Raw genomic sequence first — 22533 nt, forward strand, 5'->3', positions numbered from 1 at the left:
AGAGACAACTAAAGAGATTCAAACCTAAGAAGGACTTGACACACTATTGCTTGCTTGAAGAAAAAATTCAGGCAGCTTCTAAAAGGAGAAAGCTCTCCCAGCTAAGAGCCAGGAAAAAAAAAAAATGTAGCCCTCACACCTACATCCTCAGTAATGTGGATTCTGCCAATGAGGAGAATGAGCATGAAATCAGATTCTTCCCTGAAGCCTTTAGACAAGAGACCAGCCCAGCTGCCACACAACTTCAGTCTTTCCAGATTTAAAGCAGAGGACTCAGTTGAACCCTCCTGGACTTCTGACCTACAGAAATCATGTGACTATTTGTTACACATCAACAGAAAAGTAGTAGAAGTTACCAAATAGTTCTATTATGGATTACATTGCTAGCTGTAACAGAAATGTTCCCCAGGTATTTATCAAGAAAGTCCTCTTCCCTGAGAACTGTGATAAGTGATAATGAGACACCACTTTCTATTCTCCCGACCAAAGACATATATGCTGAACTTATTTGATTCCTAGTGTATTCTTTAAGATGGTGAAAATAATCTTATCTCACAGAATGAATTTTCAAAATAATAAAATAAATCTCAACCAGTTAAAATACCTGACGAGTACTTGGGTTCAATGAACATCAGCTGACATAGAATGAACAGAGATCTAGGAACCAAAATATTCAGATTTGACGAGTCTCTCTCTTTCTTTCTTTCTTTTTTTTTTTTTTACAAAGCAAGAATAACATCTGTTTTTTCTATTTCACAGGGATTTTTTTAGAATGGCATGACTGTAAAGTACAACATACCAATGAAAATAGCTGTCATTCATGTTTAGCCACAGCAGTAAGCTGTTACTGAAGCTGAAGCTCCAATACTTCTGGTCACCTCTTTGAGGTCAAGAGCCATCTCACTGGAAAAGACCCTGATGCTGGGAAAGATTAAGGGCACATGGAGTTGGGGCGACAGGATGAAATGATTAGATAGCACCACGAACTCAGTGGACATGAATTTGAGAAAACTCTGGGAGATAGTGGAGGACAGTATTAAATGGTTGGATGGCATCACTGACTTAATGGACATGAGTTTGGGAAAGCTCTCGGAGGTGGTGAGGGGATGTCTGGCATGTTGCAGTCCATGGGATCACAAAGAGTCAGACACAACGTAGGGACTGAACAACAACAAGTTAAAGATAATCAAAGACCAGACCCAAGATTCCTGCCTTTCTTACATGACTGGGCAACTGAATAATCTCTGTGACCTAAAAACCACAGGATGAAAGAAGGCAGATCAAAGAGCATGCATTGCATTGACAATTGCATTGCATCTGGGCCCCACCTGCATGCTCAAAAGATGCCCAGCTGTGGCACCCTCAACCTTCTCACGGTCTTCTAGTATAAGGTCTGTTCACCGGAAGAAAGGGGAAACATTTTTGGAGTTGTTGTTCTTGTTGTTGTTTTTCTTTCTTTTGCACAAAGGTGCTTTGCTCCTGTTCTCTCTTAAATCAGGTGCATTGCTCCATCTGCCCAGAGGAAGAACCTTTCTCTTGCTTCCACAAGGCCCTCTGTAGTGGTTAGACTATTTTAAAGCATTAACTTCTAATTATAATTCCAGAGAGCATCAGTCTCCTCAAAACTGTTACATTAAGATTTTTAAAAATATGATTTCTGCTCTTGAAAGACAATGTCAAGAGAATGAGGAGATATGACAAAGTTTGGGAGAAAATATTTGCAAAAAACACATCTGATAAATTAGTTATCCAAAAAAAATGCCAAGAATTCTTAAAATTAAATGTTAAGAAAACAAACAACATGATTAAAAAAATGGGCCAAAGATCTTAATAAATACTTCACCAGAGAAAACATACACATGGCAAAACTCTTTGAAAAGATGCCCCACAGATTCATGTCAATGTATCACAAAACCCACTGCAATGTTGTGAAGTAATTAGCCTCCAACTAATAAAAATAAATGAAAAAAAAAAAAAGAAAGAAAAAATGCAAGTTAAAACAATATGCCACTATGTATCTATTGGAGTGGTGCAAATCCAGGGAATAATGACAACACCAAATGCTAGTTAGGATGTGGAACAATCATTCATATCTGGTGGGTATTCAAAATGGCATAGGTACTTCATAAGACACTATCAGTTTCTTACAAAATTAAACATACTCTTACCATATGATCCAGGGATTGCAAAGTTTGGTATTTACCCAAAGGAGTTGAAAACCTCTGTCCACCCAAAACCTACACCCGTATATTTATAGCAGCATTCTTTCATAATTACCAAAATTTGGAGACAACCAAGATGTTTTTCAGTAGATGGGTAAACAAATTGGTGCAGGCTGACAATTTCATATTATTGAGTGCAAAAAGAAATGTGCTATCAAGGCAGGAATAAACATGGAAGATTTGAACAGACTTCAATCTATATTGCTAAGTGAAAGAAGCCAATCTAAAAGTCCACATACAGTATGATGCCAACTATATGATGTTCTGGAAAAGGCAAAACTATGGAGTCATAAAAAGATAGGTGGTTACCAGGGGTAGAGATGGGGAGAGATGAACAGATGGAGCACAGAACATTTTAGTGCTCTATATGATATTACATTAGTGGGTATATGCATTATGCATTTGTCCAAAACAATAGAATAATAAGAGCTAACCCTACAGAAAACTATACACATTGGTTGATTATGATGTGTCAATGCAGGCTTATCTGTTGTAACAAATGCATCACTCTGGTGGAGGATATTGATAGTGGAGGAAGCTAGGCATCTGTAGGTGCAGAAAATACAAAGGAAATCGTTGTCCATTTCTCTGAAGTTTGATAAACCTAAAATTCACTAAAAAAAAGTATAGGCTTTTAAAAAATCCTGTTTAAAAAGTATCTAAAATGAAATATGCCAGAAAATACTTTTATGACATAGCTCCTGTTAATGCTTACAAACAATCGCATGTGGAAGAGCTCCCAGCTCTATTTAATACGCACTTAGGCCAAGCCATCAACGAGTGAATGTGCACTTTTCTAAACACAGTCTCCCAGTATGGCTATAAAATCTTAACTAGGGCTCATTCTTTCTACATACCTGTTTATGATTAGGATTAAATTATATTTTAGTAATGCTCATTGAGATGTCTCTAAGGCTTCTTTATTACCATCTATAAAATTCAGGATATTACGATTTACTGTACTGTTTTACTTAGTAGATGTGTATTAACTCATTTCCCATATGAAATACTAGCAATTAGTAAAAAAAAAAAAAAAAAAAAAAAGGAAAGTAAGTACATACCTAAGTTGTTACTTTAGTAAAAATTAACATTTCCTTTGGTTTCCTTTGGTAATGACTGCAAATAATATAATTTTCATGATACATTTGAATTCATGTATATTTACAAAGTAGTTCTGTCTTGATGCAAACATTATTTGGGTTGAGATGAGATTTAGCTGAACTAAAGTAAAGTTTCTGATCAAACTACCTCTGGAGTTGAAATTGATGCTATTTTAAAATATGTCCTTATTATTTCTGACAAGCAAGTATTCTCTCCAGGGATTCTCCCCTTCCATCTTCTATACATGGAGCCTTATTGCAGGAATAACTATACAATATTTTTGGAAACTTTTCAATGTCTCCATAGCATCTACTTCAATTTATCAATCCATGTATTCCTTTATTTTAAAACTAATTTTAAATGAGGCTTTATCATGTGGCAATTATTTTATTGTTCTTGGTAAGTAAGCACATGCAATTCTAGAACTATTCTGACCATTTTGAAAATGAAAATTAACCAGAATTATAACAAATGATTCCACTCATGTATTATTTATAATACTCATTTAAAAGTAATTAGTGAATCCTTATTTTCAAAGAGAAATATTACATTGAAAAAACGATCTAAATGGAAACTACTTGAGTTGATTTTTCAGATGCAACACATGAAAAACTCAGGTAGAATAGAAAAGACTGGAGCAGCTTTATTGTTTTGTGATACAAGACATTGTAAAAGTGCAAAAACCACAGTGAGCTATCACCTCACAGCTAATAGAATGATCATGATCAAAAAAGTACGGAATAGTAAATATTGGTAACAATATAGAATAACGAGGACACTCATACAGTGCTGCTGTGAATGTAAAATGTGGTCACTTTGGAAAACAGTCTGGCAATTCATCCAAGATTTAGACATAGTTTTATATGATTCTGCAATCCCACTCCTAGGTATATACCCAAGAGAAATGAAAAGTCATTCACACAAAAGTATCTATATCAATGCTTATGATAGCATTCTTCAAATTAGGCAAAAAGTGGAAACAACACAAATGTCTGTCAAGTGGTGAATGGGCACATAAAATACAGTATATTCAAACAATGGAAAGATTTTAGCAGTAAGGAAGAATGAAACACTGATCCATGCTACAATGTAGATGAACTTTGAAAATAACACACTACGTGAAGTCAGCCAGTCACAAAGGACTAGATGTTATATGATTGTTTTATATGAGATGTCAATTAAAGGAAAAACTATTGCTGGAGAATGAATGTATTTTTCTCCCCCAAATTCAGAGTGAAACACTCACGAGGGAGATTAGATCTCTTATAAAAGAGATCCCAGAGAGATCCCTTGCTCTTGCACCATGTGAGAACACCACTAGAAGACAGCCATCTATGAACCAGAAAGTGTGTTCTCACCAGACACCAAATCAGTTGGTCCCTTGATCTTGGACTTCTAGCCTCCAGAACTGTGAGAAATAAGTGTTTGCTTTTTAAAGCACTAGGTTTATGATACACTCTTATAGCAGCCTAAACAGACTAAGACATCTATAAAAAACAGACACTAGAGGAGTGGCTCCTTGGATTGAGGCGTGGGCAAGAGGGATTAGAGAGTGATGACTAAGGACACAGGATTTCTTTCTGAAGTAGTCAATGTATTCTAAAATCCATTGTGACAGTTGATGGATAACTGAATGTACTAACAGTCATTAGACTATACACTATACAAAGGTAAATCATAGGGTATGTAAAGTATTTCTAAATGAAGCTTGAATATTTTTTTAAAAATTTCTTATATCTTCTGAGGGCATAAGAAAGAGAGAGTGTAATTTCATTTTATATAAGAGAGTTCCAGAGAAACATCTACTTCTGCTTTATTGACTATGAAAAAGACTTTGACTGTGCAGTTCACAATAAATTGTGGGAATTATGAAAGAGATGGGAATACCAGACCACCTGACCTGCCTCCTGAGAAATCTGTATGCAGGTCAGGAAGCAACAGTTAGAACTGGACATGGAACAACAGACTGGTTCCAAAGAGGAAAAGGATTACACCAAGGCTGTATATTGTCACCATGCTTATTTAACTTATACGCAGAGTACATCATGAGAAATGCTGGGCTGGAGGAAGCAAAAGCTGGAATCTAGATTGTTGGGAGAAATATGAATAACCTCAGATATGCAGATGACACCACCCTTATGGCAGAAAGTGAAGAAGAACTAAAAAGTGTCTTGATGAAAGTGAAAGAGGAGAGTGAAAAAGTTGGCTTAAAGCTCAACATTTCAGAAAACTAAGATCATGGCAACCAGTCCCATCAATTCATGGCAAATAGATGGGGAAACAGTGGAAATAGTGGCAGCCTTTATTTTTGGGGCTCCAAAATCACTGCAGATGGTGACTGAAACCATGAAATTAAAAGAAACTTACTCCTTGGAAGGAAAATTATGACCAACCTAGATAGCATATTAAAAAGCAGAGACATTACTTTGCCAACTAAAGTTCGTCTAGTCAAGGCTATGGTTTTTCCAGTGGTTATGTATGGATGTGAGAGGTGGACTATAAAGAAAGCTGAGTGCTGAAAAATTGAGTGGTATTGGATGAGACCCTTGAGAGTCCCTTGGACTGCAAGGAGATCCAACCAGTCCGTGCTAAAGGAAATCAGTCCTGAATATTCATTGGAAGGACTGATGTTAAAGCAGAAACTCCAATCCTTTGGCCACCTGATGCAAAGAGCTGACACATTTGAAAAGACCCTGATGCTGGGAAAGATTGAAGGCAGGAGGAGAAGGGGACGACAGAGGATGTGATGGTTGGATGGCATCACCGACTCAATGGACACGAGTTTGGGTAAACTCTGGGAGCTGGTGATGGACAGGAAGGCCTGGTGTGCTGTGGTCCATGGGGTCACAAAGAGTCGGACACGACTGAGCAACTGAACTGAACTGAATTCTATTTTCCAATATGAAGTATTCTTGCATTTTAATATTTATAGTTATTTTATGAATATACTGACATCTTTTAAAAGGCGTTGTAAGTTGGGCTTCCCAGGTGTCACTAGTGGTAAAGAAACCACCTGCCAATGCAGGATATGCAACAGATGCAGGTTTGATCCCTGTGTTGGGAAGATTCCCCAGAGAAGGAAATGACAACCCACTCCAGTATTCTTGCCTGGGAAATCCCATGGAAGAGAAACCTGGCAGGCTACAGTTCATGGGGTCACAAAGAGTCAGACACGACTGAATGCACACACACACACATGATATATACAATACTGGGCTTCCCTGGTGACTCAGATGGTAAAGAATCTGCCTGAAATGCAGGAGACTCTACAATTCAGGAGATGCAGTTTCATTCCCTGAGTCAGGAAGATCCCCTGGAGAAGGGAATGACATCCCACTTCAGTATTCTTACTTGGAAAATTCCTTGGACTGAGGAGTCTGGGGGGCTATAGTTCATGGGGTCACAAAAAGTCCAACATGATGGATCAACTGATGCTTTCACTTTCATTTTTCATGTATCATAGTAAACGTGGGGCAGTCTGTACCTTTGGACTCTTTCTCAACATGTAAATACATACTTCATTTTCTTGACAGCAGATCCATTTTCCTAGAGCTTTATTCTAATTTCATTCGAAAACATTTATGCACATCTTTTTGAACTTTGAGATAATTGTTGATATTTTTACTTTTTTTATAATGTGGTTATTTAGCACAATGTGATGTTCTGGATGAGGATCGAACAATGGGCTTCCTCAGTTGTATGGTGGTGTACATTTGTTAAAAATGACTTAGACCTGCCTGTTGAAATACCAAGAGTTATTCTTTCACTGTAAAATATCTAAGGGTCAATTGAAGCCTGAAGAAAGGTGTTGTATTAATAAAATTATTCAAGTAAAATATTAAATTTTCTTTTCTTCTCTTTATTTTCCTAACTGCTTCACTGTATATGAAGCATTCTTCTACTTAAGTAAGGCATAAGCACATGACAGAGCAAGTCTGACAATTAAGAAGAGAATTAGATATCTTGACTGAGTGATGCAGACTAAGTACTCTGTGATATCAATTTTCTACCATTATGCAGAGATTACAGTAAAGGAAAAGATATAAGATTTACTAATCACATCTGACAATGAGTAATTGTCAGCACCTAGCGCTCTGCTAAGTGCATAAATAAATAAAAATCATGAAAGCCCTGATCTGGAGAAAATCTTAGCCTAAGTCTTCATGTTTAAGTGACATCTTCGCTATGGTACATAAAGTAAAGAAGTTTACCATTTTCTGAAGCAGCAACTGTGATGTTGTACCATGGAGTTTCTTCTCTATCAAGAACCTTGGTAGTTTTAATGGTTCCAGTGTTGGCATCAATGTTAAAAAATCTATCATCTTCAGCATTGTAGTCAATGAAGTATCTAAAGGAAAAAAGAAAAAGGATACATCTTTAACCTGGTGCTATAATAAAGAAAACTGAACCAAGGGAGGCATTATACTATTATACTCAAATATTGAAATGTGCATTTTTACTTTCTGTATTTGGCCCTTCATTTTGCCCATTCATTTTATATCTGCATGGACTGATGTTAATTATTTTCCTGTCAGTCCTTAATTAATATCTAATTCAATTACTAATTCAAAAATTTAAAAAACAAAACTTTAAACTCCATGAGTAGAATAGGAGGTAGTAGATGGCAAAACCACAGTAATTAATAAGGGAAAGATTAAAAAAAAATCACTGTCTCTATGAAGTTCATAGTACATTGGAAAAAAATGAACCTTTAATAAAACTTCTAATTGCTGTATGTACATTTTTTTTTAGGATAACAGATGTCAGGGATTAATTTATCTTAGAATTTCATCATAGCTGAGGCTTGAAGATATATACAAAATGAAAACCAAAACATTTTCATTAATAACCATCATGTCCGCATCACCGAGCACCTTGTTTAGCTAAATAATGATAAAATAAATAAACAGGAAGTAGGTTGCATTATCGGCCACAAATCTTCCCTCACTAGTTCATGTAATTTTGCAGGGTTCTCTTCCATTAGGTTTGGCCTCCAGCTAACTTGGGCAATAGAATGAGTTGAAAGTGATGGTGTCCGGTTGCATATCTGGGTCTACGTTTCCTCTTATGCTCTGCCACTGCCAGAGAACAGCATGCCAGGACTAGTCTACCAGTCCCCAGAAGAAAGATGAGCGCCACGGGGAGAGTTGTCAGGTTCCCTCCTAGAGCAGAGCTACCTAATAAACGAGCAGATGCAGGATTGAATGTCCTGGAGGTAGCACAGTTGGCAAACACAAGCCAGCCAAGTTCAGCCGACCCTCAAGTTAACTCACAGACACATACAATGTGGTTATACATGACGTTTCTCCATGGCCTTGAGTTTGGGGGTTTTACATTATTCAGCAATGTTTAATTAACATAAATATAAATAAAAAACATAGTCAACAATCATCACATGTTCTCAAAATGTTCCAAACTATTCCTAAATAGATTTAAGGAGAGAATGTTTTCTTTTCTCCTTAAACCTCTAATACATCTTCCCTCTCATCCATGTTAGCTTAAGTGACATTTCATCAACACCTGAAGAGAAAAGAGATGAACTACTATGTGAAAAGTACAAGGGGAAAAGTACTTGGATATAATAGACTAAAGTCAAAGATCGAAATGAAAGAAAAAGCTTCATGGGTTGAAAAACAAATAGATGCGTTAATGTAACCGGCAGAATGAATGAAGTGGATGGCTAGGGCATAGGACAAGCAAGCCCTGTAGCACATGATAAACGTTGTCTTTAATTTTTGTTTATTTTTTTAAATGAAAGAAATGGGAAAACATTCTAAACAAAGGAAATAGATTTATTTAGATTCTGGAAAAATTATAGTGGTTACTTTGAATCAGACTGTAGAATATTTTAAGAAAATTCAGAAAAGAAATGATGTCATCATGGACAAATGTGAAAAAATAGAAGGAAATGGAACGATACAGGAAATAGTGCTATAAGCTGGCTACAAACTATAAAGCTTTCTGTTGGAGTGGTATCAGTATAAAGAAGAAATTACAAATGACTCAATCGTTCTGTTGTTTCTTTGTATTTGACCCAGCATGTAATTGATAAGCCCATTCATGGCGCTGGATAAATGTTGGTCCTTTAATGGACCAGAACCTGGTGGTCTGGAGAGTAAGAGAGAGAAGAGGCTGATGTCCCCTGGTTTACGCGGGAAGCCAATAGAGTCCTATTCTCAGGGCTGCACGGAGGCACCGGGCGCCCTCTCGAGGGGGTGAAGGCACAGTGCGCCTTCTGCAGAGGGTCTTAGGAGCCCGGGCAAGAAAGTGAGCTCAGCGGGCCTCTGCGCTCCAAGGAATTAGCCTGAAATAGAGAGAGAGAGAAAGAATAGAAAGAAAGACATGGGGACCCAGGCTCTGATGGAGCAAAGGTTTTTTAATCAACATGGCGTGGGCATATATACTGTAGTTATTCTCAGCAAAGATGAAGATTAAAATTCCAGACTTACAAAACACAAGGTGATCCCTATCAAAGAGAGAGTTGCAAACAATCACCTTTTACCCTATGGCTCATAAAAAGGAAGAGGGTACTTATCACCGTAATGAGAAATGCCTGGATTCCTCAGCCCTGGGAAAGGCATGCGTCTCCTCTTAATTCCTGGAACCCTCAGGCCCTTATTAATTCCTGAATTAATAAGGGCCTGAGGGTTCCTGACAGATCCAAAACAGCACACGGGAAGCCTCTTGTTAAATGCTTCCTGACAGATGAAGAGTTAGGGGAGAGAATTCCCTTTGGGAAAAAAGAGTGGGAGAAATCAATGATTTTGGCATATTATGTCTGAGATGCCAAAAAAAAAAAAAGTGTGGAATAAAACCTAGAAAATTGGAAATGATTGTAGAGTTCAAATATGAATTTTGAATAAACAGGAAACATAAACTTGAGTTAAATCAGTCTAAATGTAAGATAATGAGAACAATCTCATCTGGGAGAGAATTGTTAGGAAAACAGGAACTGGAAGACTGAGCAGTAAAGTTCCCAGTCTTTTAAGTCTAAAGGAGTCCAGCCTTTGAATAGAAGGTATCAGAGAAAGGAGAACAGCCCTGGGGAGAAGGAAAACTGAGAGTAAAGATGCACAGAAGTCAGGAAAGGAGGGCTTTAAGTGGACAGATGAGCTGTCCACTTCTATTAAGAAGCTGAATAGAAATGCAAAGGCTGAACTGGATTTGGCAGGATGGACATCACTGGTTAACTTGAAAAGAGTAATTTCAATAAAATACGAAAGGATGGAAGTTTTACTGCAGTGGATTCAAAAGTATTGAATGTAAATACATGAAGCTCATGAGTTGTGACAGTTTCTTGGATAGCATTACCTAAAATGAAGATATAAAACATGGTGTCTTATGTCATCAGAGAAGAGGGTTCAACAAATTATTTTTTTCGGATACAGGAAATATTAAGTACTGTCTTTGCTGAAGAGAATGATAATTTGTAAGGAGAGGAATATCTAAAAAGATGAAATTCATGAGAAGGTGAACAGACTGGTTTCCAGAGTACAAATATAGGGATTTCTATTGAAAGTAACAGAGAAACTTCTTCCATTTTAACATGAAGAAAATCTCAAAAGATAGGTGATTGTGGTAACGGAAATATTGCAAACTTCATCATACTTTCTAGGACAGAGTACAATTGAAATACAACCCATGCCTAGCATAGGCATACTCTTTTAACAGGGTACCTAAAATAAATTGCTAAGGTATAAATATCATAAAAACCTATGGACACATATACATAAACATGGTAGAAGGCAGTACCACAGAGACCCAGGCTATAGAACATCCCAAGAAATCTAGGATCTCACTAAGTGAAAATAACATCAGAAAATAACAGAATAAATCACCTGAAACTGTATGATCAACACAAGGAATTGGCCATTTTGGGTATCGATGGTTCTAATAGCAATCTGTTACTTAAAGGAAATTCAACATGCAAAATCAATTTAAACATGAAAAGATAAAGTTACAAAAGAAATCTGATTGAAAGAAACATTAGATCCAGACTCCATAGAAAAGTGCTTAAGAGAGATATCACTGGGTTTTCCCAAAGCATTAGGCCATGGCGAGTTGACACTGATTTACTTTCTCTGACTTGAGTTCATATCACAAAAATATCTTCTCATAACGTCCTTCCCCAGAGGCCTGATGTCAAGGATGAGTGAGGATGAAGAAGGCTGAATTGCTAAGGAGATGTGAGCAATCTTGTCACATGAAAAGAATAACATCCTTAAAATGTAATCAGTTGGCAATCTGGTTATTACATCATCTAAAGTAACCTGTCTTCAAGAAATTTTCCATTTTGGGTCACTTTAAGAACAACAGCTACTGGATTTGAAAGTTGGATCTGAAATTGAAAATATTATTCAACCTCAATGTTTCCTGCAGCAACTATCAGCAAAGTTCAGATTGCATTGTTATCAGTACACCTCTATGAAATATAGCAGGACAAGCCCCATTTTAGAAATCTGATCACTTTACAACTGTCAGTCTGGAAGAAAGTGTGTTTTCTTCTGCTTATAAGCTGAATTAAGACTCTGAAAATATGTAGTCCCTTTATCAGAACAATCTCCTCTCTTTTAGGCTCTTCACACAGAGCTTACTAACAATAAGTGCTAGAAATAGTGGTTAAGCACTTTTAGAATAAATACATTTTTTATCTGAAATTTAAAAAAAAAATAGCTAACCTATGTTTTTAAATGGCAGGTATAATGCGAGGCATGTATCCCAGATTAATGGTATTTACTTCTTGGTTTTCTATGTGACCTAATTCTCTTGGAAATCTACAACATACAGGCTAGAACTCAGACAGGTGCTTGGAGCCAAAGAATCTTATCCATGGGGTTTCATTTGAATTTTGACTCAAGTAGAGAATAGTTCTACTTAACTACCCTTGGATTTCTACCCAGCCATAGTGATAAAAAGTCAGAAAAGGGAAAACAGAAATGTAACAGAAAAGAACTATGCAAAATTATTTTGGAATGTTATAAGTGGAATCATTCAATGTTAATTATTTAAAATTAAGAAGTGACTCAGGTCCCTAAAACAGTCGGATGTGACTGAGTGACTAACACTTTCACTTTCATAAAACCTGAGGGATTAGAATTTTGAGATTCTTTTGCTTCCCTGATAGCTCAGTTGGTAAAGAATCTGCCTGCAGTGTAGGAGACCCCGGTTTGATTCCTCGGTTGGGAAGATTCTCTGGAGAAGGGATAGGCCACCCACTCCAGTATTCTTGGGGTTCCCTTGTGTCTCAGCTGGTAAAGAATCCACCTGCAATGTGGGAGACCTGGGTTTGATCCCTGGGTTGGGAAGATACGGAAAGGCTATTCCAGCATTCTGGCCTGGAGAATTCCAAGGTCCATGGGGTTGCAAAGAGACACAACTGAGTGACTTTCACTTTCAGTTTACACAGTGTCACACTAGAGAAGTAAGAACTTACTTTAAAACAAAATATTCTTTGGTAAGAAATGAATAATGATTCAATAGTATCACTAAATAAACTAATAAGAGAACGCTTTAGAGAGAGATTAGAGGTGGTTGGTGGGGAAAATTCAACTCACAGTGCATTTCTGCATAGGTTGATTCTTGAAGATAAATAGAGAGTTGAGAAAAATGACAAGGGGGTTTACCCAAAACAAATTTCCCAATTTTCAGATATAGTGGTGGTTTAGTCATTCAGTCACATCACAGTCATGCGACCCCATATACTGTAGCCTGCCAGGCTCTTTTGTCGGTAGTATTTTCCAGGCAAGAATACTGGAGCAGTTGCCATTTCCTTATCCAAGGGATCTTCCTGACACAGGGAGCAAATCCACATCTCCTGCATCTCCCGCATTGGCAGGCAGATTCTTCACCACTAGTGCCATCTCGGAGGCCCATTTTCAGATATCATAGAGGTACATCGTCTACATTCTTTTCCTCAGTGCTTAACAAGCTGTAGATTCTGGCCTAGATTCATGCACAATGTAAATATGAAATTTATGGAAATTTGTTCCTAAAATAGATCTAGCACATGAGTTAAAATGGCATGAGTAGTGCTAAGAGAATGAACAAGCTTCCCAGGTGGCTCAGTGGTCAAGAATCTGCCTGCCAACACCTGCCGATGTCAGAGACACAGACTCCTGATGTTACCCTTTATACATATTCCCAATATTATGTTTTGGAGAAGGCAATGGCAACCCACTCCAGTACTCTTGCCTGGAAAATCCCATGGACCCTTTATACATATTACCAATATTATGTTTAAAATTTGTCAGAATAATTCCAGAACAGACTTTATTTTTCACAGCATGTGTTTAGTTTACACCTCTCTTTCACTGAGAGGTTGCTGCTGCTGCTGCTAAGTCGCTTCAGGCGTGTCCAACTCTGGGCGACCCCATAGCTGGCAGCCCACCAGGCTCCCCCATCGCTGGGATTCTCCAGGTGAGAACACTGGAGTTTGTTGCCATTTCCTTCTCCAATGTGTGAAAGTGAAAAGTGAAAGTGAAGTCATTTAGTCGTGTCCAACTCTTAGCGATCCCATGGACTGCAGCCTACCAGGCTCCTCTGGTAGGCTCCTCTGGTAGAAAAGGACAAATGTATGCTTTTTACAGTATTTTATTTAGCTTATATTTCTGGAATTAATTTTAGGGTGTAATACAATTATGATTTTTTTATCACTCACTTTTTTTACACTTCAGTTTGAATTTAAGAAAAATGCAGTTTGTGGTACATCTAGCTGACACTTTGGGCAAATCCACAGGTATATGTAGCAAAAACAGTTAGTTTGGCTGTTCATGTGAGAGTTAGTTAGGGAGGGAATGCTTAGGCAGTTTCAAGGGCTACTCTGATATGATGATTGCATGTGTGCATGCTAAGTCACTTCAGTCTTGTTGACTTTTTGCAGCCCTGTTGACTGTAGCCCTCCAGGCTCCTCTGCCAAGGGGATTCTCCAGGCAAGAATAATCGAGTAGGTTGCAATTACCTCCTTCAGCGGATCTTCCCAACCCAGGGATTGAACCTGTGTGTCTTATGTCTCCTGCATTGGCAGAAGAGCTCTTTACCATCAGTGCCATCTGGGAAACCTGATATGATGATTGTATGTGTGTGCTTAGTCATTCAGTCGTGTCCAACTCTTGCAACCCCATAGACTGTAGTCTGCCAGGCTCCTCTGTCCATGGGATTCTCCATGCAAGAATACTGTAGTGGGTTGCCATTTCCTTCTCCAAATCACATTATAACTCAACCACCACTATAAGTTCACTGTATCCTTCATGAACTAGGTATCAGGATGATCTCTATGCTAAATGCTACTTAGGAAGTTATATGATCAATGGTCAACTAGATGTTGCCTCTGAGGGATTGGTGATCTCCTAGCTATAGACCAGAGGAAGTGCAATCAACTTTGTGCTGTCTCAGATTTGTCCAGTAGTTCCTTAGAGTGCTTTAAGTGTTCAATTCCACATTTGATCCATGTCTAATTCCATGGTGGCTGAGAAATGGGTCCGTTTAACACTTCCAAAGTTGTGTGTGTTTATAAACCTAGGTTATCATTTTTATTCTTACTACTACTCTGTTCTTTGGCCACCTGATGTGAAGTGCTAACTCATTTGAAAAGACCCTGATGTTGGGAAAGATTGAGGGTAGGAGGAGAAGGGGATGACAGAGGATGGGGTGGTTGGATGGCATCACTGACTTGACGGACATGGGTTTGGGTGGACTCCGGGAGTTGGTGATGGACAGGGAGGCTTGGTGTGCTGCAGTTCATGGGGTCACAAATAGTCAGACCCAACTGAGTGTGAACTGAACTGAACTGATTCTCTGTTCTGCCATTCAATATATGTGCCTTCATATTTCTAGTAAATACATTTGAATGTGATGAGCAAAGTGGAAAGAAAATGCATTGCATTCAAATATGATAAAATTTTATTGTTAGAATTTCTGGGCAAACAAATAGGTAAACAAGTTATGGCCATAGGAAGCAGTCAACCTCAATAACGATTATCTTTGTTCAAGAATTTTCTTCAACAGAAGCTACTTTAAACAAATTACTGAGTTCATAATTTGGCACTCAATTTCCTTTTGATTATATAGGCATAGATTCAAAATAATTATTAATCATGTTAAAGTACATTAGAAAAGTTATTTTTCACTTCAATAACAAAATTTCAGTCCTCAGAGGCACTTATTATTTTCATTACAGTCTGTCCATTTCACCGTAAAAATTAATTTAAAACTTGTGTAATGGAAATCTATTTTTACAGTGATGTATCTGAAGAAATATCAGTTGGATAAAATAATAGAAGATGTCTTTCCATTGTCATACTTCTGATACTTGTACATAGAGAATGTGAGTGGTAAAGCCAATATACTTGAGATCTTGCCTCCCAAACAGATGTTTTCATAAGTTTTACTGACCATGATCAATAGACGGGATAAAGTGTAATCAATATACACCCTGTAGGATATTATAGCAGCTTAGACTCATCTTTAATTTAACAAAAAGTCACACATCTGCAGTATAGCTCAGATTCATTAAAAAAAATTTAAGATTCCCTTAGCTCACTTTGGGGATGCAATTTATTTCACAAGTCATGCATCCAGAAAATAATCTTTCCAAAAGAAAAAAAATAGAACTTACAGATCATTTGTCACTTGATAGTGTACTGTGCTTAATAAAATGGGCAGCACATATAGCACATAGCTATTTTAGAAAGCTTTTTAACTTCCTGAACTGAAACCTTGATCCAACAAAACAATAGCACCTAAAGAAGTGAAATCTTTGCACAAAAAATAAGTTTCCATCTGTTATGTATGCCTTTAAGTAACTAAGATTTTAAAAATTCCAGTAATCTCAAGTTCTGGAAATGATCTGACACCATTTTAAGCATTGTCTTCTTTCTTTATAAAATTCACAAGAAAGCTGTCTCTATGTTTTAGTCTCCAGTCAGTAGACTAATGGACATCACTAAGCAAGGATTTGGGTATTCATTCCAGAACTAAATGAATTATACATGCCCAACCGGAACTTAGATTCTCCTTCTGGTGTCAAGACTCTGATTGGGAGTGGTTAACACCACATGCTAAGCTATTTGGTAAATCTGAGCCCCAAATTTAAAAATGTTCAGAGATCTTCTGTGTCTTTATTGAAGCATGGTAGAAAGGATCGCATTTTATCCAGTCTCTATGAGTTGTCAGTTGTGTGACTGGGAGCTGATGACTCAGCCATGTTAGTCTACGATCTCTTCATCTCTATAAGAACAGATTTGACTTGGACATCTTTAGGTCTCTTTACATTTGCAAATGCCATAGTCACATGTAATTTAGGAGTAAAGTTATTGGTTTCTCTAAATGTACCAACTCGGCTATATGTAATGTGTTGAATCACAAAACAGGAGTCAAAGAGAAACACCTCCAGTCTTAATGGAAGCAGCTTTCTATCTGCACTCAGTTTGCATGAAATATCCTTAACGAGTTATCTTCTTTGTATCAGAAAACTATGACAGTTTTTATAAGGGAATATTAAGACTTTCTATTAAAGGCTTAATTACAATATTGACTTTCACTAAATTTTTATAAATAGATTTGATCTACAGAATAAAAACTCACTTAACTATGAGCATATTTTGAAACATATTTTCTGAGTATTCTTGCCTTCTTTTCATACGTTTGAATCCTATATTCAAGTTTTTTAATCAAATTTTTACTTTATTTTTCAAGTTTGCTATATGACCTTGTCATCATTTTGAAATATCTATTTTTTCGTTGTTAATTTAATGAGGTATTTCTAACTGCCATCTCCTGATGAGCTATATGAAAATCTCAGGAATGTGTAAGAAATTGAGCACTCTAATAAGGATGCAGTGAACATACTTGAAGCATTTTTTCTCTGAGGCTACAATTAAACTCAAAATCAACTAAGTAAACACTCCTAATGCTCTGCAACTATTCTTTTTCTAAAGATATTTTAGAAAGTTTTTTTTTAATTTGGCAACTATCTCCAAACCTGATCACAATTTCATTTCTTATTTTAGCATATAAATTGGCTAAACAATTACACAAGATATTTAACATTTTTTTTTCTGATGGCTTAAAGTTATTATACAAAGAAAATATTAAAATATTACCAATAAGTATAAATAAATAAATTCAGATTATAAATCAAAGTAGAAAAGGGGCAGATTTACTCATATAAACCCACACTAAAGCTCTTCACTGGATAAGAATTATTAATTGAGGACTTCAGTAATTTTCTTTACATTTCAGTAAATCAAGTTACATGTCTTTGATTTTACAATATGGAGAAACTCTAAAATTAAGAAGTTTTTTTCATGAGATGCTAGAGTTAGAAATAGAACTCTCTTCAGCATCTCTTTTCTCCAGAGTTTGAAAGACATCTGAACATAAAACATTCGTTTCCAACTACATGACATTTGACTTCTATAATGCAGTTTACACTGTTATTATTTGAAATGTATGAGAGGAGGTTTGGGGTTTTAAAAAACAGGGTTTTTTTTAGTGAAGCCAAACTGAATTTAAATTCTGGATCTGACACTTTATCATTATGTAAACTTGGCCAAATTCCCTGTCTGCCCCTTGACTATAGAATGGGACTAATACTGCAGCCTCATTAGGTTTGTTACAAAAATTGGGGGCATGTTATTACAACCCCCTGGACCACAGATAGCAAGCAATAGTCACATGATGCAGGATCACATTTCCAGAAAGCTCTCTAGCTTCTCTTGTGCATCATAGGAGTGCTCATATGTCAGTAGCTACTGAGGAAATTCCTGAATTCCATTTGCAATATGCCAGCAAGTGAGCACAACCTTTTAAAATAAAGATTTCTTCACTTTTGGTAAATAGCCCAGTTCTGATTTTTATTTTTGAGAGAGTTGGTGATATTGCTGCAAATTGCACATCCTTGTTTTGAGTTAAAAGAGAAAAAGCGGGACATGGTCTGCTCTTAAAAATCTGAAGAATCTCTTACTAACAGTTTAGAAAATCGAAATACAAAAGACAAGTCAGGAAGCTTTTCACAAATGCCTGTAAGGCTAAAACTCCCTTTCATTATCAATTCTACAGACTTGGAGTTAATTGCGTTTCAGGGCACATGGCAAGGTACATCTTTTCAGTATGCACTTCCTTAATTAGTACAAACATTTGGTCCCTGGGAAAGGTAGAAGAATAAGGATTGCTTTTGTATTTGTTAATGTTTTCTGTTTTTTATTCCCTGTTAGCACCTAGAGGCCCATGTGAATGACACATTTTTATTAAAATCAAGAACAAATATTATGTAAATTATGCCCCCAAACACCAGCTATGCACTCTGATTATTTTAAGACAGCTTCGGAAGGATTCATTTTAGCTGTCTAACCAAAACAAAGCAGAAAGAAAAATGTACATTCTAATGGATCTGTGCTTCTCAATATCTGCATTTAAAGACATATACCCATCACTTTTGCATAACAACAACTGGGCATATGTGTGTAACATACCCAGTGTTCAATTAAATGCCCTCAGTAATATAGAGCAACTACAGAGGCAAAGAGCACTATAAATGGAACAATTATATATAAATAATTTTTGCTAAATAAAATGTCTATGTTGAAACATTCATTTGAATATGCATATATGTGAAACACACATTCTGGTATGCATTGCCCCAAAATATTTTTCAACATTTTCCATGAGTATAATTAGCACCCCAATTTTGCCAGCATACTACCCAGTTTGGTTTATTCTGTGTGAGGGTTTTATGACCTCAGCACTATTGATATTCTGGATCAGAAAATTCTTTGTTGTGGGGACTTGCTTTTGAGTTGTAAGATGTTCAGGACCAGCCCTGACCTCTGCCTGCAAATGAGAATAATATTCCTCCCTCAGTTGTGACAATCAAACACTTCTTCAGACATTGCCAAATGTCCCCAGGTAGGGGGGATCTTTGAGGCTTCCCAGGTGGCTCAGTGATAAAGAAACTTCCTGCCAATGCAAGAGACACAGATTTCATCCCAGGGTCAGGAAGATTCCCTAGAGAAGGAAATGGAAAACACTCCGGTATTCTTGCCTGCGAAATCCCATGGACAGAGGAGCCCAGTGGACTAGTCTATGGGGTTTCAAAGGAATCGGATTCGACACGACTTAGTAACTAAATAAAAAAAGCGGGGATTTTGCCCTTGGATGACTACTGTTCTATGTGGAATCAGTGATTTTTTTATTTGTTTGTTTATTGGGATATACAGAAGCAACACTGAGAGAAAGTCTGTCACTGACCTCAATTTTTCCTCCTTGGCCTATCTTTTGGGAACATACATTCCTCCCTTCATAGCATTTTGACATTTTGAAAATCCGTTATTATTTATTTTGAAATGTACATCTTCCTATTGCTGTGTTTATTAAACTCACTCATGCATCTCTGATTTCTCTTTTTCCCCCACTGACATTGCTGTCAGTATAAATTTCCAAGATGTTAGCTTAGTGCAAAGCGTTTGTACAATCTCTCTTGAGCTCTTTTTACAATCTCATTATTTGCCATTCTCACACAGGTAACCTAAGCTCCTTGTGTACACAACAAACTGCAGTTATTTTCCCTATTCTTCGCCTGTCTAATCCTTAACCTGAGTTTTGAACCTCAATTCAATCTTCCTCAACTCATTCCCTCTAGAAGATATTAGGCACACTTGTTCCCTGCATTTGTATTAGATCTTTGTTCTCTCTCTCCACTGGACTTCAAGCTGCTCTGTGTGTGTGTGTTTAATTTCTTTATCATGAGGAATATTGTAATATTTGCATATGATACAGTGCTTTAGATATCACTTTAAAGTCCACATACCTCCTGTTGCTTTTAACTATAAATATAGAATGTATCCTTGATATCAAGCTTTAGTTTTAAAAAGAAAGTCTTACCCGTGTTTATCAAATATTTTCACATCAGACTCATAGCATGAAACATTTTTATTCTCAAAAGATGTTAGCTCCTTTAGGTAAATGACCACTGATTTGTAAGTATCCTTTATAATGCTTGGAGAAGGAAATGGCAACCCACTCCAGTAGCCTTGCCTGGAGAATCTGACGGACAGAGGAGCCTGGTGGGCTGCAGTCCATGGGGTCGTAAAGAGTCGGGCATGACTGAGCGACTAACGCTTATACACTTTATAATGCTAGCTTTTAATGTAGTTAGCTTTAAAGACACATTTTGCTTATGAAATGCATATGGCCTTCTACGGAATGATGAAACATAGTGGGCTTTCCTGTTTTTGGACAAATAAGCACATCAACTTATGCTTGCAACCCTTAATTAAAGATCAATGTTCACAACTGAGTTCATTCATTTTGTTTTGTATACTTTGCCTATCCTGCTTCTAGCAATGTTGAGTTCTTGCTCTCAGTGTGACAGAAGGGTTATCAACTAAAAGAAGGATGATTTTTCTACATTCACAAATGAAACAGAATTGTTTGATACATAACTTTGTGCTCTGAACATTGCTTCTCTCCATGTGTGAGTGTTCTGGTCATTTCTTTTAAACTTAAGAACAATCATTCTTATATAACAGGAAATTGAACCCATTTACAAAGGTTTCATAGATTCTGAGGAGACTATTTATCATACTAGCTTTGTTAAAATACATGAGAACTAAAGAGAGTGAGAATATAACCTTGATTGGAAAAAGCAGACAGATTTGTTAAGGATTTCAGACCTTCTAGGGTCTTAGAATTATCCAAGGGTATATATACAAGATAACTAAAGAGTTTTATATATTTACATAGTTCTTTGATTTTTATCATAATTAAGATACAAATCTTTCTGATTATGCAAAGAAAGCTTTAATTATCTCTATGCATGACATGCCACAATAATGTTAGTGACCACTAACTGTGTTAAGTACTTTCTGTCAATATAATTTAATTCTGTCAACATATTCATGCAACATTATTATTTCTTATTTATTTACTTGATATTGAGAGTTAGCGAGGTTCAATGACTGTATAACGTTACACAGCTAGTAAATCAGGTCACCAGAATTCTCACATTGGTCTTCCTGTCATTAGAGGTGAGTCACTAACCTGCCTTAAGTTCCAGGAGTTGGTGATGGGCAGGGAAGCCTGGTGGGCTGCAGTCCATGGGGTCACATAGAGTCGGACACGACTGAGCGACTGAACTGTACTAAACTGAACCTGCCTTGGACAAGTTAGCATTTATTAAGTGGCTATTAGGTGCAGGCCACTTGTCTTGGAACTTAAAGCACATTGCTTGATAAATAATCATAATAACTCTGAGAGATAGATATTAGTGTTCTACTTTTAGAAATAAGGGTAGATAATTCCCTAAAGGCTTACCACATCATGACGGAACAAGGACTCAGAGATGAATGCTATTCCCAAACGCTCACCTTTTTTTCACTGTATTTATATTTCCTATTACTAAGATACCAAAGAGTTTCAATTCTGTACTTATATATCCCTCTATAAATTTTTCCAGTCAATAATGCCCTCATCTATTATCAAATGAAAAAAAAAAATCATCTGTGCGGTCACCAGTATATTCATAAAGATAGCTGTATGTATGCTAAATTTGACAGAAACCCATCTGTTATTTACTCAGTGAATGAAACAGCTGATACTATCATTGAATTGCATTAATGGAAAATAACATGGAAAATAAACATTTTAAATATTATTTATCCATTTAAAATTATTGTCAGAGACAATAAAATCTTTATATGTCTAAAAGGAGAAAGTATACCATACCTTACTAAGCTATTAGCACTGTCAGGATCTTGGGCCAAAACTGTGCCAACAACTGTCCCGATCTTGGCATTTTCATAGACTTCCATGACATAGGAAGGCATGGAAAATAGTGGTGGTTCATCTACATCCCCGACAATGATCTTCAGCATGGTAGCATCTTTAAAAGGACCCAAGTGAGAAAAACGAAAATCAAGGTGCGTATTGGCTCCTTCTATGTTGAGGGTATATGACTTCTTTTTCTCATAGTTCAGCGGCTGTGGGGAAAAAATAAGATTTCCAATATTAAGGCTCCCATCACTTTTCAAACAAACATATCCTTTTCCATTTTTGAAACAAGCAAGCATGGATATGTTTAGGTCTATCTATTCATTCATAAATAAACTATAAAGTTTGTCTTAGCAGTAATATCTAAAGCAGAAATCACGGAAACTCAAGTCTGAAACAATAGTGATTTTTCACAGCCATAAATATGATGATAGTTAGGGACAAA

The 22533-nt window shown here is 36.7% G+C and overlaps 1 protein-coding gene across 1 annotated transcript in view; it reads right to left on the reverse strand.

Annotated features, from left to right (window-relative positions):
• The window catches only part of CDH18 (cadherin 18), a 376876-nt gene that overhangs the window by 69042 nt on the left and 285301 nt on the right, over positions 1–22533 (reverse strand). Inside the window, exons 6-7 of the mRNA XM_065905363.1 lie at positions 22044–22297; positions 7535–7671 (exon numbers count right to left, since the gene is read on the reverse strand). Of these exons, the coding sequence (XP_065761435.1) occupies positions 7535–7671; positions 22044–22297 (391 nt within the window). The remainder of the gene's footprint in view (positions 1–7534; positions 7672–22043; positions 22298–22533) is intronic.

The sequence above is a fragment of the Muntiacus reevesi genome, chromosome 14, assembly GCF_963930625.1.
Source record: "Muntiacus reevesi chromosome 14, mMunRee1.1, whole genome shotgun sequence".
NCBI lineage: Eukaryota > Metazoa > Chordata > Mammalia > Artiodactyla > Cervidae > Muntiacus > Muntiacus reevesi.